This window comes from Labrus mixtus, chromosome 12, assembly GCF_963584025.1.
Source record: "Labrus mixtus chromosome 12, fLabMix1.1, whole genome shotgun sequence".
Lineage (NCBI taxonomy): Eukaryota > Metazoa > Chordata > Actinopteri > Labriformes > Labridae > Labrus > Labrus mixtus.
The window spans coordinates 25,623,620-25,642,888 of NC_083623.1; the positions used below are offsets into that span (position 1 = coordinate 25,623,620).

The window sequence follows — 19,269 nt, forward strand, 5'->3', positions numbered from 1 at the left end:
CCCAAGCCCCTCCAGAGAGGGGGCGTGGTCAGACACAGCTCATTTAGATATTTAAAGGTACAGACACAGAAACAGCCTGTTCTGAGCAGGGCTGAAATAGAGGGGTTTATAGACATGATCAAATACAGGATCAGAGTGGATTTAGAATAAGAAACTTCACACACATGTTTTGAGGAGCTCTGAGACTTATTTAAACTAGTTGAAGAGGAGGAGAATATGTGACCTTTAAAAGAGAAATAGCTTTATCTTGCTGCTTGCAGCTCTCATTAAGATGCCTCTTTTTTCTTTTGTTGTATCTGTAGATTCATCTTTAACAGACAGCGGCTCCAGGTCACAATCATCTCTCGTAGTCACAGAAAAGATGCTTGGGAAAAGAAACCCCTTCCCCGGGGAGACAGTCCACCTGGAGCCACCTTCCTCAGCGAAGATCCTTCTGGAATGCAAGCACCCTGAGCACAGACCTGGTCACGTGCTGGACACGGAGCAACCACTTGACAAGCACTTTCAATCAAAGAGCATCCAGGACAGCAGCAGTGAATGTTCAACAGGGTTTAGGGTCAATAAAGAAATCCCCTACATCCCGCCAGTCAAACACCCCATCCCCTGTAAAATAGCCGGTCATCCTGAAGCGTCTCCCATCTGCGTAGACCAAGAGGACATACGACCCCTGTACACCTTTGACAAGCAAACCTCCATAGCTTTGGAAAAGACAGATCTAGAAAGTTTCACATTTGGTAACGGAAAGGTCACCAAAAACAGGAAGAAGTACGGCAGCATGAAGAATGTAGAAAAGAACTGTTTGTCCATCCTGCAGAACCACAGGACGTTCTCCCTCTGTTACTCCGAGCTGAGAAACTGCTCAGCAAAGACCGAGCTGGAACTGAGCCAGAAGGACAGAAAGAGCCCCATCCTGATGAACATTTCCTCCTCCCCGTCGCCCATAGAGGACGAGGATGAGTTCCTCGACCCCCGGGAGGAAGAAATGGACCAGGACAGCGAGGAGGGAGATGTTGGTGAACTCAAAATCAGGTATGAGGACTATCAGGAAAACAAGACGGAGAGGACAATAGGAGCCCAGCAGGAAGCACACTACAAGTTCTTCCCCAGCGTCATCCTCTCGAACTGCCTCACTAGGAAGAAAGCTGGGGGCAAAAAGCTGGCGGAGCCCTGCAGCGAGCTGGAACAGGCTCAACCACGCAGGCCGAGGATGAAATTGAATAAAAAAAGGTTGGGACTGGTAGGGTCGAGGACTAAAGTAAACACAGGTGTTGTAAGCTCTACCTCTGAGAGCCAGGTTAGTACTGGCCTCGCCTCAAAAACACCTGCCTGTCCAGAGACTCCAGACACAGAGATGCCTGATGTGGGGGTTCAGCCAGGAATCGAGGCTGAGCCTATTAAGAATGGGCCAACGGTAGAGGCGGAGTTGTTGATTGCAAAGCAGGAGACAGAACAAGAAGAGGGATCTTTAATGGAGCAGACCGACTCCCAGTCAGAACCCCCGGCCACCACTGCTTCCAGTGTTTCTGAGGAACCTAAAGAGGAGACGCTAAGCCCCTTGCAAGATCTGTCTGCCAAAGTCACCTGTACAAAGCCTTCTTCCCTGCCCGGGAGTAAATACACCCTGAGGACCAAACGGAAGATGCTCTTCGACGGTGAGGATGGAGAACACTCAGGTGCCACTCGCTCTAAACACCCAGCCTCCAAAGAACGACTCAAGGACTCTGATGTCTCCGATGTCTCCGGCGGGCAGGAGGTCAAATACCAGAAACGGCGCAAGAAGGAGCCGCCGATCATCATCAAGTATATCATCATCAACAGGTTCAAAGGGCAGAAAAACATGCTGGTGAAGATGTCCAAGTTGAATGTAGAGGAGCAGGTGGTCTTGTTGACACCAGATAAGCTGGAGCAGTACAGTAAATTTGCCCCTCTGAAGGATTTCTGGCCCAAGGTGCCCGAATCCACGGCTGTGAAGTTTCCCATCGCAGAGCCGAAGGTCAAGAAACACCCCAAAAGAAAGGGAAAGGTTAACTCCACCAATAAGAAAACGGTCGGAAAACCGTACACACCTCAGGTCAGACAGCGAGAACGAGTCAAAAAGATCAGAGGCTGTCAGAGAGGCCCAGTTCTACCCTCTCTACCGCCTCCTCGGCCATGTTACTGTGAGCTAGCAGATGACCATGGTGTTGAGTACACTGATGTCATGGTAGAGTTGGGTTACCTCTCTGATAGATCCCAAAGCCCGATCGATTCAACCCCACCTCGATGTTGGTCCCCAAGCGACCCTCTCATGGAACCCGGCAGTTCAGATCAACTGATCGACCCGCTCAGTGATCCATGTCTCAGTTCTGCTTTTCACACACAAGGCCCGGTGTCTCCGACCAAAGGAGCACGAAGGAGGCGTCAAACTGCCAAACCTAAGAAAGTCACAGACACTAAAAGGAAGGTAATCAAGACTGCCCCCAATCCCCCGGCGGAAGAGGAACCCAAAAAGGGAAAGCCGAGGCGAAGTAGAGCTGCTCCCAGGCAGAACAAGAAAACTAAAGATGTAGCCGAAGTTTCTGTCAACCATTGTTCAACCACTACAAGACAAAGAAAGCCTCGCAAAAAGAAATGTGAGGAACCAAAGGGCCATGATTCAAGTAAAGACGGCTCCCAGCTTCTGTTTCCAGGGGACGACATGCCTCTGTCTGAGAGTTCCTCTCAAGAGCTCCCTCCATTTCAACAGCCGGGGGGCACAGAAAGCAAAAGCAGGGACAGTTCCCAGACGGCTCCTTTATCAGACTCTAACCCTGCAGCCCAGTCTGTAGTACCAAAGGTTGAGGACTGTGAGACCTCCATCATGGAGGTCAACCAGAGCCATTCAGAACCAGCCAAGCTCAAGCAGAAAGGTTGCCAGACCACTGTGGTAAAATCAGAGGCTTCACAGGAGAGCACGGCTCCTCTGTCTCCTCCCGCTGGTCGATCATTACTGGATGGTAGTAAACTAGCATTAGCATCCCCACACTCAGGTCCTAAGAACGGGGAGATCCCCACCCTATCTGAGACCCCCTCTGGCTTGGCTGTCCTCAAGCAGCTTCTCCAGAGGAGGCAGCAGGGTCAGGCCCTTCCTCTTCAGGTGGTGGGTACAACCAGCCGCTCCACTGCCCTCGCTCAGGCCGCAGCTCTTCTAGATCCAGCAGCTAAAGCGACAAAATCCAGAAGAGCTCCCTCCACCACTCCTCGGAAACCCCGGGCCCCAAAATCCACCACTCCCAAGGATAAAAAGCCAAGAATCCGGAAAGGCAAGGCGAGCAACTCCCAGCCCAATGCGTCGGTGAAGCAGGAAGACAATGTGTCTGATGACTGCCCCGTCTTCCTGTCAGAGCCAGGCATGGACAGCTGCACCTTCATAGAGGACAGCTTGTCCCCAGAGCTCCCCCATAACTACAACTTTGATATCAATGCCATCGATCAGACAGAGTTCTCCGCCCCCTACAGCGGCAGTCAGTTTGTCCTGACTGATAAACATTTACCTGCAAAGTTCTTGAGCGATGTCAGCCAGGATGCCGTATCGGCTCAGGCTCTGGGCGTAGAGAAGAAGCTCTTAGGTTCTGAGGAGGAGCTAAGAAGAGACTCGGACTCCACCAAACCTCGGCCCGTCACCCCTGACCTCTTTGACAGACCTGAGATCGGCGAGTCCGTCCCCAATCACCTCACATTCCTCGACTCAGACAAGATAAAAAGCAGAGAGTGGGACTTCTCTTTAGGTAAAGCCCACACACTCAGCCCCTTTCAAGACTTCCACTGTGAGAGAAAAGAGCTGCTCTTTTCCGTCTTCGACCCCGTCCTGCCTTTGCCTTTGAGCTCCGCCTCATTCGTCGACCATGACGGCTCTCCCATAGGGGAGCTTCTGGAGAGCATCGACGGACTGACATCCACCACGCCCAGTAGCTCTCCACGCTCCATCAGCTCTTTATCCCAGGTGAGAGCCAGTCAGCTGCTGCGGGGGGCAGGAGGCGGAGCCCACATTCTCAAACCCCTCATGTCCCCTCCAAGCCGGGAGGAGATCCTCAGCACCTTACTCGACCTTGAGATGTCGGAGGCCACCTTCCAGGAGCCGTTCTGCAGCGACCCCTCTGATGCACCAGGGAAACCAATGTAAGACTATGAGCCCCATGAGCTGAACTAATAATGACTCAAGTGACATCATGCATGACATAATGCACATAAGGAACACATAAGGTATATGCAAGTCCCTCTTTACGAGGGCTTTTATTTACATCTAATTTTAGTGAAACTGTCATACTAATAAAGAATAATAGACATAAAGTATAAATTGCAAAACTGAAATGTGTCAATATAGTCATATAATCCAGTTTAATACCATTCGATCCATGCAAATAACTGTATTTTGCATATCTGTGCCCCTTTGAAGTCTTGATGAATGGCAGTAATTAAAAATGTAAATAAGTCAGTTAATCACATTCCCCGTTCCTCTCTCCAGGGAGGTTGGCGGCCGCAAGCTAACTGTGAACACCAGGCTGGCTAAGGAGCTGGCAGAGTTCAGTGGAGACCTGTCTTTAGAAGGGCTCCATTTCTGGAAGACGGCCTTCTCAGCCATGACACACCCGGCCGCCGCTATTAACTCATCTTCACAAGCCAGGGGGGCCGAGGCCTCGGAGGCGAGACGAGAGCAGACGGAGCCAAGCTCGTCCTCTGGCGGCGACAAGAAGGTCATCCTCCTGCCCTGCAAAAACCCACCCAGCCGAGAGCGTGTCAACCTGTGGCTGGAAGCGAGGAGGCAGTATGAAAGTTTACGGAAAGGGAGACGAGACGCAGATCTGCAGAAGAAAGGGCTGGATGAGGAGGGACACCAGGAGAGAACGGAGCCCCCCGCGGTGAAGCTGGAGCTGTGCGAGAGACTCTCCAGCGTCAGGACCCAAAGGAGAAAGAAGCGTAACCTGTCCTTAATCATATCTCCCCTGAGGAACACAGACTCTCAGTGTACGTCCACAGAGGTGAGTCCGGTTTCTGAAGATGCTGGAGCAGAGATTGAGCAGGAAGTTGGAGAAAAAGATGACGAGGACGATGATAAAGCCACCTCTCCAGAGTCCCCCGAGCTGCCTCCCTGGCAGCAGTCCTGTCAGCCCAGCCCCTCAGGACCAGACCAGCCCGGCAACAACAGGCAGATCTCTCCAGAAGCACAGTCACCTCAGATTTCTAACTCTGCAGAGAGACAGGGGGAGAATCTCAGTCCCTCACTCATCCATGTCAGTAACAAGGACGAGGGGAGGACCAGTCCCCTCCCTCTTCACAGCACCCCGTTTTTAAGAAGAAGGCGGAGAAGCAAGGAGGATCTGGAGCCGGTGTGCAGCACGCCCATATCTGAGGGTAAGAAAACTGCAGATCTGTGTCTTCTATATGCAAACTTTAATATGGACAAGTGATGCACAGATTTATAATTTATCACATCTGAATAATATTTCCATCCTGGGAAATCCTTCTGCATGTGTTTTAACATTCGTTGTTTACTAAACTCATCTGTTTTTTTTTCCTGCTGCAGAGGATCCCATTTCACAGAGACTCCAGCAGAGGAGGAGGAGCCAAGCGGACCCGCTGAGAAGAGTGTTACTGGACACACAGATGAAGGTCAGACTGCATTCAATGATTTTAAAGCCTCAGGACCCTGAATATTTATCAGAACTCATCCACCTGTATTCACTAACCCACTCACCTTAACACCTGCTGTCGGCCCCACAGACTCATTAGAAGACATGCAGCGATAGCTAATATGATGATGTTTAGGCCTAGGAATGGCGAGAAAACTTCACATTTCAAGGACAGCGTTGAATTTATTGTGTGTGTGGACGGGATTATTTTTTTTAAAGGGAGGAGGAAAACCTCTGTAAAAAAAAAGACATGCCTACGTTCTGTGATCAGGCAGGTCTGTGCACGAGCCGCTCCTTTGTTCTGTCTTTATTTCTGTCTGTTGATGTGAAGCACTTTGGGACCTTTGTCTGGCTAAAGTCTTTCTCTTTGCTTTCCTTTGTCATTCACAGAACCAGTTTGCTGCTTTGAACGTGCCAAAGAAAGATACGTCTCAGATCGAAGGGCCCAGCATAGCCAACTCTTACGGCTTCAGAGTCAGCATGCAGAACCTGCAGGAGGCCAAAGCTCTGCATGAGGTCAGCTGCACCACACTCACATCCCAGCCTTCCTTCAGAAGTTTGATTGAGCAGATTTCGAATTCTAACTTTTAATAACTCTATAAATCTGCTTCAGCCTTCTTCTAATGTCAAATAATAATAAATAATAATGTAAATGTAGTAAATAATGTCACCTTTACAATGAAATCCAAGCATTTAAGGATCAACATGTGAGATATGTACTGAATGAAATGATGAAGGTACCTTACTACATCATCAGACATTAAGGAAACATGCTATGTTGAAGTTCTGTCTTCTCTGTCAACAATGCAGCAGTCAGTATGTCCTCCTTCTAACTTTAGATTCTGGTCCTGAATGCTCTGGATTTGTTTGGACCCCCCCTCCCCCCCACACACACACACACACACGCACACACACGGACGCCCCGCAGTTTGTCAGATATGAGAGCAGTTATCAGGTCAACAGGTGTTGCAGTGAGGAGAGGGGACAAGAGAAGTGGTTCAGATAGAAGTGATTGTACTCGACCTAAAAAGCCTCTGCATGTTTCGAATAAGCTCCACGAGCAGAAACGTGATCAAACTAGGATCAATATTGGAGATGCTTTTGAAAAATGGAGAGAGGTTAGAACACAGAAAGGTTTACAGACCGATGCAGAGCTGGATAAACACTGAAGCTTCAGTGTCCACCACATGGTGACCTGTGTGAGCATCGACTCTAGAGAGGAGGGGGCGGGGGGAGACAGCTCTCTATAATGTTTAGAATTTGGACTGCAGTACCTGTTTTAACACTAGGTGTCACAGTTACACACTGCTCCTTTAAAATCTTTGTTGTAGTTTTAATTTCTCTTCTAACACACCTTGTGTTTCAGGTCCAGCACCTAACACTCATGGGCATGGAGCTCCATGCAAGAACCAGACGTGACCTCGAGGCCGACCCTGAGTTCGACCCCATATGTGCCTTATTCTACTGCCTCAGTTCAGACGCTCCGCTGCCCGACGAGGACAGCACCCAGCTGACCGGGGCCATCGTGGTGGAGAAAGACCATCAGAGCCGTAACCAAGGTGACAGCTCAGTTAATCTCAGTATCACTGATGATGAAAATCACAAAGAGTGTTAGATTATTCAACAGCATGAACGTGTTCATCGTCTTCTCATCAGTGTCTTTGTTTAGGCTGGTAGCTGTATTTGGTTCATTATATATCATTATGTTTTCATCACTGCTTTTATTCTTTTGTTTCCTGTGTACTCTCTTAAGCTCTCTATCTTCAGGTGTGAAATGTGCAAAAAAAAATATTCCCCATTTGCCCTCATCAGGTCACAGAGGAACAGCGCCCCTGCTGGTCAGGTCAGGTGTCTCAGGGCTGCAGGTGACGTACGCCACAGATGAGAAGGCGCTTTTTCAGGAGCTGATTGCCATCATGAGGAGGTGTGTATGTGTGTGTGTTTCAGTGAGTGAGCTTCTGCTCTTAAAATTTAAAAAAAGAGATTTTTGTGCTACAATTAAAAACAAGCCCTTTTACGTCGACCACTCCTGACGTGTGTGTGTGTGTGTGTGTGTGTGTGTGTGTGTGTGTGTGTGTGTGTGTGTGTGTGTGTGTGTGTGTGTGTGTGTGTGTGTGTGTGTGTGTGTGTGTGTGTGTGTGTGTGTGTGTGTGTGTGTGTGTGTGTGTGTGTGTGTGTGTGTGTGTGTGTGTGTGTGTGTGTGTGTGTGTGTGTGTGTGTGTGTGTGTGTGTGTGTGTGTGTGTGTGTGTGTGTGTGTGTGTGTGTGTGTGTGTGTGTGTGTGTGTGTGTGTGTGTGTGTGTGTTCTGTCAGGTTCGACCCGGACATCTTGGTGGGGTACGAGGTCCAGATGCACTCCTGGTCTTACCTCCTCCAACGGGCCTCGGCGCTCGGAGTGAATCTGTGTCAGCAGCTGTCACGAGTGCCAGGTACAGCTGAGCTCCCACAGCATCGACATCCAGTCTATTGTCAGAGTTCATGTGTTTGAACCTCAAGCTAAAATCTACTCCTGAACTAACCATTCCATGCCATACACTTTATTGAGCCCTTGGGGAGATTTGTCTTGGAGTCAGAGTGCTGCAAAACATTCTATGTAGCAGCTATGCGTAACGTCAAACGTAGACTAGCTTTAACGTAAATTCAAATCTAACCTTAGATTAAGATGTTGCACCAGCTAGGTAGTTCCAATGTACGCAGAAGGTAAAACTTAGATCTTACACCTCGCTCCTAGGAGGTAGTAGTAGTCCTCCAAAATCCGGTTTCCATGGCGCATCGTTTTTAAGAGGTGGGATATCTTGGAGGATGAGGAGGAGTCAGACTGTGTGATGACTTCATACTCCCACTTTCACTTTCCACAAGCGGAGATAGACAGGATCACCGACCTGTTAGCAAAGGACTTGCAGCATGACACCGACAGAAACGGAGCCCCCTCTGTGTTAACTTGTATTTCTCATGTACGGTAAACATGTTTTGAATGGACCACCACCGGGAGGTGAATACATTTTCAACACCAAATTAACGTTGTGTTTATCACAGTTCACACTCTGCTTCAGGTGTGTCTGGCTTTAAGATATTTCACTACTGGGTCGTTTGGACTTGGGGAAGCCGATGGAGGATGGTCAAAGATTACGAGATTACGATTGTCAAATTACGCTGAATGAGACTTGCAGGTTAAATGAAGGTGTTTGTTAGAGGATTGTGTAATTAAAATAACTAATTTACCTCGCTTTATCTTCAAGCTTGGATGTAAAAAAACAAATAAAACACAGTGTGCTTCGCTGAGCTTGAAACAGTTGAGCTCACTCTACCCGTGATCCATACATTGAACCTCAGCTGCTGGTCAGCTTCCTGTCCCACATCAGGGTCAATCCATACATTGACCCATTCTAATTGTCAAGCTCGTAGTCGCTTATTGCACATGTGCAGGATTTTCTACAAGTAATCATTGGTGCGTTATCGAACGTGACAGTTTGAGAGCAGCTGTTGATGTCGGAGAGTCCCACTGACTCTGAGAGGATTTTATTTTGTGTCCCAGTTTGTGTCTGTATGAAAGAGCACAGCCCGTGTGTGTGACTCTGAATGTGTTTGGGTCTTTCCCCGTGTGTGTGTGTGTTTATCAGCTGAATGGAGAGTCTCTGGCTGCTCCCCTCCTCCTCCCCCTCCTCCTCCTCGTCTGTAATTGGCTGTCTGTCTGGCTCTGTCCGTGTCCTCAGGTAACTCCAAAGAGAACCGCTTCAGCGCAGACAGGGACGAGTACGGAGCCGACACCATGACTGAGATCAGCATCATCGGGCGCATCACCCTCAACCTGTGGAGGGTGATGAAAACTGAGGCAGGTGTCCTGATGTGACCTCCACCCCTCCTACACACACACACACACACACACACACACACACACACACACACACACACACACACACTGTCACATCTGTCTGAATGATTCAGTGTTTTACTTCCTCTCTGTTCTTTCGCTCTCCTCTGCTTTCATGCTGCACAGGGAATCTTTCCTCCTGATATTCAGTCAAATATTAAATAAAATCTCTTATCTCAAACATGTTACACTGAACTAGTTTGACTTGAGAGTTCTGGTGTTGTTAAACCTCAGCCCGTTTATAAAGTAGTTTAAATGATAAGGTGAAAAGGTACCTAAACTCTGGGAGCAGATTGCTTAAGTCGGTGGCCAACGGGAAGAAACGTCTGCAGCATTTTACCTGCTGTACTCGATCACATTAGAAATACAGTACAGACCGAGTTAAGACCAAGACCATCAATATAAATCAAATCCTCATGTCTGCAGCTGACGTGTCACTCACTTAGACCGTAACACCGGGAAGGTTGCAGCCATAACTGGGGGGATATGAATAAAATTATTTGTTTGAGGCGTTTCCCTTCTAATCACAGTAATGACAGTAATGACTCTCAGCTGTGGTCTCACAGGTCCTGTATTAAAGTACGGAGTCCGACCAGTCCTAGACCGAGACAAGATCGAGTAAAAACGCGGTCTCTCACACAGACACGAGTCGTAAAGCGTTGATATTTCATGTTCTCGACAGCATTTTACAAATTATACATCATGACGCTCTAAAATAAATGTATTTCCTCTAAAACACAAAAAGAGAGCGTTAAACGTCTGGAGGAAAGGCTCTGAGATATGTGGGGTTTTTTTTTCTTTCTTTCAGGTGACGTTGAACAACTACAGCTTTGAGAACGTCGCCTTCCACGTGCTCCACCAGCGCTTCCCCATGTACAGCCCTCGCACTCTGTCCGACTGGTTCGACCACAACACCGACCTCTACAGGTTAGAGCCAGACTCACACTCACACAGAGGTGTCAACTGCTTACTTTTTAAATCACACTCCAGCACAGCGTTAAGTTTGTACGACCCCTGACCTTTGGGTTGGTCTGACCTTTGAAGAACTAATTTATTAAAGTCTAACAATAAATCACTGTGTGTGTGTGTGTGTTAGGTGGAAGATGGTGGACCATTACGTGAGCCGCGTGCGTGGCACCATGCAGCTCCTTCAGCAGCATGACATCATCGGCAGGACCAGCGAGCTGGCCCGAGTGTTCGGGATTCAGTTCTTCCACGTTCTGACCCGAGGATCACAGGTACCAACACACACACCAGTTTCTGACTCTCTGATTGGTCCACGTGTGTCTGTGCTGTCGTCTTAATGCTGCTAGAGGTCACAGGTGGTTAAAGTCAGCCGATCAAAATGACCCCTCCTTCATGACTTCATCACTTCTCTCCTTCATGACTTAATAAAGATTATTTCAGTATCATGCACATAGAGATATAGATATAGATCAGCAGCAACAATAACCTTCCTGTTATAACTTCCTGTTCCTCCAGTACCGTGTCGAGTCCATGATGCTCCGTGTGGCCAAGCCGCTGAACTACATCCCTGTGACACCCAGCGTCCAGCAGCGAGCTCAGGCGAGGGCGCCGCAGTGCATTCCCCTGGTGATGGAGCCTGAGTCTCGCTTCTACAGCAACTCGGTGATCGTGCTGGACTTTCAGTCGCTGTACCCCTCCATCGTCATCGCTTACAACTACTGCTACTCCACCTGCCTGGGCCACGTGGAGAGCCAGGGAACGTAAGGACACGCCCACTTTAGCCTGCCAAGGTCGCATGTCTGCCAGGAGAGTCCGCTTCCCGCTTCCTGCGCTGCTTTATTACTTTTAATGGAGCAGACACACACACACACAGATCTCTGCATGTTGTACACACACACACACACACACAGATCTCTGCATGTTGTACACACACACACACACACAGATCTCTGCATGTTGTACACACACACACAGATCTCTGCATGTTGTACACACACACACACACACACAGATCTCTGCATGTTGTTCACAGCTCAAAGCAGCAGCGCTGAAGTTTGTAGTGACGGAGCTGAGGAGTGTTTCTCACTCATTATCACCAGGATGGCTGTAGTTGCATAGCAACAGCAGGGGCCGTGAACACGTCTTTTTCCGAAACGCAAATGTCGACTTTTTCAAGGTTAAAGAATAAAGAGAAAAGTAGCTTCCTGCTTTTCAGTTTCAAATCCAGATCAGCTTCAGGGTGGATGACAGTTCCTCTCCTGGAACCTCTGAACATTTCAAAGAGTTTATAAGAAACCCTCTAACATGAAGCAGGCCGACGAGTGACGCCTTATCAAAGTGTTTGTCTTTTAATTATATAATGTTATTTCTTTTGGATTTGTGACTTAAAGGGAAATCCAGGTACACTACTTGGCCATCATGTTGGATCTGAAAGAACTGAAAGGCTGAAACACAAACTAGCAAACCAAACATGACCGTGGTCGACCAGAGACTAAAGTGATAGTTTCTGTCAGCTGAGTTTTGTGTTCCTGAAAAGAGGAATGTCACAATCACTCTCCAAAAGGTGTCTCCACATGGATCCTTCCTGTAATGTGGTTAACCACCTATGATGGCAGTGTGAACCTGTCTGCCAGGTGGACGGACTCTCAGACATCACAGCCTGTTTTATCTATCGCAGCACTTTTAAAATATCACCTCTAAGTTACTAAGACCCCGAGGTTAGCATAAATATATCTCAGGAGTATGATCAGCACAGAAACTCACACACTCCTCCTGTCTCTGTTTCAGGCCTGATGAGTTCCGGTTCGGCTGCACCTCCCTGCGGGTTCCTCCCGAGCTCCTCTACCAGCTCCGCAATGACATCACCGTGTCACCCAACGGTGTCGCCTTCGTCAAGGTACGGCGTCCCACGAGCCCTCCTCTCTGACGAGTTTTCACCTCGCACATGTTGAGCGTGATGTGAGAACACTCGGCCTGAGCGTGAATCCTCTCCCAGAGTCCTTCAGCAGATTTATGAAGAGTCATTAGCTGCTGGGAAGGCAAAGTGTGTCAGCAGAACGTTTCCTCTTCATGCTCTGCTGTCTAGGGATCTGAATCAAACTTTAAACTGGTCCAGGATCCGTGTGTGTTGACCTCTCTGTTCTTTGTGTCCAGTCCTCGGTGCGTAAAGGAGTCCTGCCCTGCATGCTGGAGGAGATCCTGAACACGAGGATCATGGTGAAGCAGTCGATGAAAACCCACAAGCAGGACAAAGCCCTGATGAGGCTGCTGGACGCCCGGCAGCTCGGCCTCAAGCTCATCGCCAACGTCACCTTCGGCTACACCGCCGCCAACTACTCTGGACGCATGCCCAGTGTGGAGGTAAGGTCATCAGAGGTCACCATCAGCTGTCTGCGCTGTGAGGAAGAGTAAAGCTAGCAAGCGAGGGACCGGGGCTATGGAAGCGATTAGTGATCAGAATTCAAATGATAAAGCTAATTTGAAAATTCAAATGCATTAACAGAAATTCTTTTTAACTTTCAGAATATGGGTGTATTATGATTTGACTCAAAAATAAAATGATGATTAATTTATCTAATTTGAATTTTAGTTTTCAACTTCAAAAATGCACATTCTTTGACTAAATTAAAATGAGGAAGAAAATGACATTTGCTTTATCATTTTCAAAAAATGCCCCGCTACATCTGTATCACAATTCAAATGAAAAAGCTCATTTTAAAATGAAAATACAGTAACAGAAACATGTTTTAATTTTCAGATTATAGGTGCATTATTTGACATATATTTAAAATGAATATTCAGTCATCCAGTTTGCATTATACTTTTACTCTCTATGTATGCATATTGTATGACATCATTCAAATGAAAATGAAAAGGTCTTTGGCTTTTCGTTTTCAAACTTGCCGTGCTAAAAAGTGATCACAATTCAAACCAACTCGAAAACGAATTGGCAAAGTGGACGACGCAGGAAAGTGACGTCAGACTCCAGCTCCCAGGCAGGTGAACGTAATATTTACAGTCTATGAGGCGAGCGGGCAGAACGTGCAGTACGATGGGTGGCGGGGTGAATCTTTAACACTAGGGCAGACTTTAGTTCACACTGTGATACAGGTGGTGATCGGAGTGTTTTTTTCAGCGCACACTGAACTTTCAGCGAGCATGATGCAGCAGCTTTATAACCAGAGCTGCCAAGTCTCACGCGTGACACCATGCCCACTATCTCTGACCGTGAGAGTCACTCAGCATCTGCACGCCGTGAAATTCACACAGACGTGTCCTAAGACCGGTTTATTGATAGATTATAGATCACTCTCTTCTCTGCTTAACTTAGTTACATTAAAAAAGATTATCGATTGAATTTTCTGTTTCAAATAATCTCTCCAGCTCTGTGCACAAAGTGTCTCTCATCCTATGTGCATAATGGCACACACTCTCCCTCTCGACCGACTGTATGAGCTCTCTCTCCCTTTCAGAGGTTGTTTTGTAGTTATTAAAAGAATAATCAACTACAAGGCTAAAAATGAATCAAAATCAGGGCAACAACTAGTTTGGAGCTTGTATCAGCGTTAAAGATTCACCCCGCCACCCATCGTACTGCACGTTCTGCCCGCTCGCCTCATAGACTGTAAATATTACGTTCGCCTGCCTGGGAGCTGGAGTCTGACGTCACTTTCCTGCGTCGTCCACTTTGCCAATTCGTTTTCGAGTTGGTTTGAATTATGATCACTTTTTAGCACGCCATGTTTGAAAACGAAAAGCCAAAGACCTTTTAGTTTTCATTTGAATGATGTCATACAATATGCATACATAGAGAGTAAAAGTATAATGCAAACTGGATGACTGAATATTCATTTTAAATATATGTCAAATAATGCACCTATAATCTGAAAATTAAAACGTGTTTCTGTTACTGTATTTTCATTTTAAAATGAGCTTTTTCATTTGAATTGTGATACAGATGTAGCGGGGCATTTTTTGAAAATGATAAAGCAAATGTCATTTTCTTCCTCATTTTAATTTAGTCAAAGAATGTGCATTTTTAAAGTTGAAAACTAAAATTCAAATTAGATAAATTAATCATCATTTTATTTTTGAGTCAAATCATAATACACCCATATTCTGAAAGTTAAAAAGAATTTCTGTTAATGCATTTGAATTTTCAAATTAGCTTTATCATTTGAATTCTGATCACTAATCGCTTCCATACGGGGCAGCAGTGTTGTGTTTGTGATAGAAATGATGAACATATTTAAAGACGTCTGTGGCTGAGTGTACTCATGACATCACATATTGAAGTTTTGTTGATCTCAACCCATCCACACCCTGGTTTCCCTGATAATAAAAACGATTTCTTCTAGAAGAGCGGTTATGGTTTTGTCGTACAAACGTAAATAAGGTGTTTAGATCATGAGGAAGGGTCCAGTTTACATCTTAAAAATTAGCTTTGAAGGCTGCAAAGTTTTTAGTCTTTGCCTTTCAACTAGAAGGTCAGGGTTCGATCCCCAGCTCCTGAAGCCACATGTCCAATGTGTCCTTGAGCAAGACATTTAACCCCAAGTTTATCCTGCTGCTTCATCAGCAGTGTATGAATGTTTATGAATGGACTTCTGATGGACTCTTTACACAGCAGCCTCTACCATCAGTGTGTGAATGTGTAGGTGTGACCTGCGATGTAAAAGAGCTTTGAGTAGTCAGAAGACTAGAAAAGAACTCAAGCTCAAGTCCATTTAGCATGTGTGTGTGTTTATGTGTTTTAAAGGTTTTTTATAATGGTTTTATACCACATCCACCGTGTTAACCTTGCGCTGTTGCGAGTGTAATATATAATTACCGCAGGAATTCCTTTGTCTCTGCACTCCAGCTGTCCGGCTGTGTTGCTCCGATGCATGATATATGTCCCTGGATATTAGTACAGTGTTATAATCAGTGTATTGTAAGATAATCATACAACGATATATCACGGTATCTGAATAACCTAAGAATACAAAGGCCCGTCTCTGTGATGTCCCAACTATAAAAGTTCAACAGTCACCTTTAGATGTTGTTGTTGTTGTTCATGCTCGTTCTGGTTGGTTGTTTCCAGGTCGGAGACAGCATCGTCCACAAAGCCAGAGAGACCCTGGAGAGAGCCATCAAGCTGGTCAACGACACCAAGAAATGGGGAGCGCGTGTTGTTTATGGAGACACAGACAGGTGAGCTGATGTCCTCTCTGCATCCTGTCATACAGGGCGTTCACACTTTGCAGAAAACTCCTGAAACACTCCTGATAACTCCAGGAGGAGATGTATGTGTGAACGCAAACAGATACATGTTTCACTCTGACTTCACCCGGAGTTTCTCCTGACAGTATTTTTTTAGCAGCAAGTCTGAGTGAGTTGATGTGAGAACACAGCAGGATATAATCAGGAGAATTCACCTCGAGCCAGTGGCAGGGGGGAGTGACATTTATGTCCTGTGACCAACCAGTGCACAAACATAGATTGGAAAACCAGCTTATGGTGTCATTGCTGCATCCTCATCAGTCGAACGTGTTCCTAATGAGTGAAACAGACTCTTCTGAGCCTGAAGCTACAAACTGCTCTCTGTTTCTCAGTCTCTGTTGATGAGTCACTACTTTGTTACAGATGTGAGCGCTCCAGTTTCCACCTGCACTGTGATCTCGCAGAGCTCCAACATCTTAACATCAAATTAAAAGTTTTATTGTTTTGACTACTCGCTCCGAGGGACTCATTAATTCCTTGGTTAAAAAAAAGAAGAAGCTGTGACTGCTGCTTTTCACGTCGTCATTTGGTGTTTGTGTTCCTGTCGTGTTTGGATGATAAGAAGTGTGAGCTTCTGTTTGTTTTTTTTTTAAATGAAACAAAATGAATCTAAGAAGGAGAAGATCTCTGTTCATTAAGAGAGTCAGGAAGAAGTCAGCAAAAAAACTCTCAGCAGAAATACGTTTATTTATTAATGACCTCTGAATGAATGAGGGTTGAAGCTCACATGGCGTTTCTATTTTTACAGTTTATTGTTATTATCTGTTATTATCAGGAGATCTGTTATACCCACGTTCACCATTAATGAGGTCACTCTGGGACACCTATTAAGTAGTGTTATGAGATGTGTAGCTCAAAAAAACCTCCTTATTTCTCTGATACAGGCGTCAGTAAAATCCCTGATTTCAGCTGCTGTCTCTTTAAGGCCCACCCTCCTCACATGCCCGCTCTCCTCCGATTGGCCAGCTCTGTTTGCAGTCACAGGATATATTTTGAGTGCGCTTCCAGGTGGGCGTGTCCTACAAACTCTTTGCTCTAACCCTCAGTCATCATATATTCTGTGTGCGCCGCGGTCAGTCAGCACAACGGTTTTGCTCTGTTGCACGCTGCGCACCCTGCCCCACTGGATCCGTTTCTGGAACATGAGCGCAGCCATGATCATCTGTACTCACATCACAGGAGAACTACAAGATTACACGAGAATAAAGAGAAATAACAATCATGTTGCTTTGTCTCTCTGAGGATGAATTGTTGTTCATTCGGTGACTGTTTTGATGTAATGTTGATAAAGTGATGAAAAATACGATCGCTGGTCCGTATATTGTGTTATATTTTGAAATTAACCGGATGCTTTGTGTGTTTCCTCGTCTGACTTCCTGTCCAGGTTGTCATATTACAGAAGCACAAAGATTGAGAGGCAGCTCATCTTTCTAACTGAAGATTCAAATTTTGGATTGTAGAGAAAGCGGCCCTTTAGGAGCGAATAGATGGAAACATGCAGCACAAGGTGACTTTGTTAGTTTGTTTGTTTGTTTGCTTGTGTCTCTGCAGCATGTTTGTTTTGCTGAAGGGAGCCACCAAAGAGCAGGCGTTCAAGATCGGCAACGAGATCGCAGAGGCGGTGACTGCAACCAACCCCAAACCTGTCAAGCTCAAGTTTGAGAAGGTAGTGCTTACACACACACACACACACACACGAACACACACACATGCACACACACACACGTACGCGCACACGCACGCACGCACGCACACACACACACCTCTCTGATGTCTGTTCAACTTGACTTGGATTTTTGTCATTCTCTGCCAATTTGATCCTTCAGTTGGATGTGTTAAGACAGAGGTAATCATTGGTGTGTGTGTGTGTGTGTGTGTGTGTGTGTGTGTGTGTGTGTGTGTGTGTGTGTGTGTGTGTGTGTGTGTGTGTGTGTGTGTGTGTGTGTGTGTGTGTGTGTGTGTGTGTGTGTGTGTGTGTGTGTGTGTGTGTGTGTGTGTGTGTGTGTGTGTGTGTGTGTGTGTGTGTGTGTGTGTGTGTGTGTGTGTGTGTGTGTGTGTGTGTGTGTGTCCAGGTGTACCTGCCCTGTGTGCTGCAGACAAAGAAGCGCTACGTAGGCTACATGTACGAGAGTCTTGACCAGAAGGAGCCGGTGTTTGATGCCAAAGGGATCGAGACGGTGCGGCGCGACGGCTGCCCTGCTGTTTCCAAGGTAACAGGCAAACCAACCCTCACTCCTTCTCCCTCCCTCCCTCCCCTGTTTCGCTCCACTCTCCACCAATCACAGCCACGCCAGCTTTTCTTCCCGCTCTCGTTTACTCAGACGGCTTCACACGTGTCACTCAGAGAAGAGGCACACGGCTGCTTCTGTGTCTCCATGCTGATAAAATCTGAGTGTGAATTCTGTGATTTCTCAAGTTCATATCTCATAATCACAAGATTAGAGCAGTCATTACCTCTCCTTTAGTGATACATCACATGAACCCTGCTGCAGGGCAACATCTCCTCTCTCTGATACACCCTCGTTCACTCTCTCTCTCTCTCTCTCCCCCCTGACATCATCACTCTGTGCTCTCTTCAGATCCTGGAGCGCTCCATCAAGCTGCTGTTTGAGACGCGGGACATCAGCCAGGTCAAGCAGTTTGTGCAGCGTCAGTGTGTGAAGGTTCTGGACGGCCGGGCCAGCATGCAGGACCTGACCTTTGCCAAGGAGTACCGGGGCAGTGGCTCGTATCGACCTGGAGCCTGCGTGCCTGCCCTTGAGCTCACCAGGTGTGTGTGTGTGTGTGTGTGTGTGTGTGTGTGTGTGTGTGTGTGACAGAGAGAGGGACGGAGAACATCAGTGTCCATTTACAGGGAAAAAAGGACTTCAGTTGAAATGTGGAGATAAATGCAACTCTCTCATCTATCATTGTTAGAAGTATGTTTTCTGATACACTGAAGGTTCACCTTTTTGACTTTACTCTCAACACTTCTACCCTCCTCTATAAAGGATCTATAGAGAGTCATTATTATTCATGATTCATGATTATTCATTCCTGTTGGCAAAACATGAATGAAACCTATCAGATAGTTTTCACACCTGCAGAAAACTCCTGATATTATTATTATTTTTTTATTTTTTATTTTATTTAACCAGGAAAAAGTCTCATTGAGATTAAAAATCTCTTTTACAAGAGCGTCCTGGCCAAGACAGGCAGCAGCACAATTTACAGGGTTTCAGACATAAAATACATAAATACAGGAATCACAAAAAGAACCATTCATCAGAATCTGTCATAAGTCATCAGCAACAAAGTGATCAAAAAGGGCAATATGAGTTATCTAAAACATCTACAGTCAGATATTTCTGCCTCCAGATCATTAAGACGACCTTTAAAAACATTCAAGGAAATCAGATCCCGAAGATTTAGAGTATCTTGCAACCGATTCCAAGAAGAGGAAGCAGCACACTTGAACGCCCTTTTTCCTAATTCAGTACGGTCTTTATCTGCAGGAGGAGCTGCACATGTTTCACTCAGAGTT

General features: G+C 46.4%; 1 protein-coding gene across 1 annotated transcript in view; it reads left to right on the forward strand.

The window, feature by feature from the left end:
* rev3l (REV3 like, DNA directed polymerase zeta catalytic subunit) overlaps positions 1 to 19,269 on the forward strand; it is a 75,634-nt gene that overhangs the window by 50,037 nt on the left and 6,328 nt on the right. Inside the window, exons 13-29 of the mRNA XM_061051264.1 lie at positions 303 to 4,137; positions 4,484 to 5,370; positions 5,543 to 5,628; positions 6,039 to 6,164; positions 7,015 to 7,207; positions 7,461 to 7,572; positions 7,961 to 8,076; positions 9,361 to 9,479; positions 10,327 to 10,445; positions 10,615 to 10,756; positions 11,001 to 11,245; positions 12,273 to 12,381; positions 12,639 to 12,845; positions 15,568 to 15,677; positions 17,298 to 17,412; positions 17,819 to 17,956; positions 18,326 to 18,516. Coding sequence (XP_060907247.1) covers positions 303 to 4,137; positions 4,484 to 5,370; positions 5,543 to 5,628; positions 6,039 to 6,164; positions 7,015 to 7,207; positions 7,461 to 7,572; positions 7,961 to 8,076; positions 9,361 to 9,479; positions 10,327 to 10,445; positions 10,615 to 10,756; positions 11,001 to 11,245; positions 12,273 to 12,381; positions 12,639 to 12,845; positions 15,568 to 15,677; positions 17,298 to 17,412; positions 17,819 to 17,956; positions 18,326 to 18,516 — 6,850 coding nt within the window. The remainder of the gene's footprint in view (positions 1 to 302; positions 4,138 to 4,483; positions 5,371 to 5,542; positions 5,629 to 6,038; positions 6,165 to 7,014; positions 7,208 to 7,460; positions 7,573 to 7,960; positions 8,077 to 9,360; positions 9,480 to 10,326; positions 10,446 to 10,614; positions 10,757 to 11,000; positions 11,246 to 12,272; positions 12,382 to 12,638; positions 12,846 to 15,567; positions 15,678 to 17,297; positions 17,413 to 17,818; positions 17,957 to 18,325; positions 18,517 to 19,269) is intronic.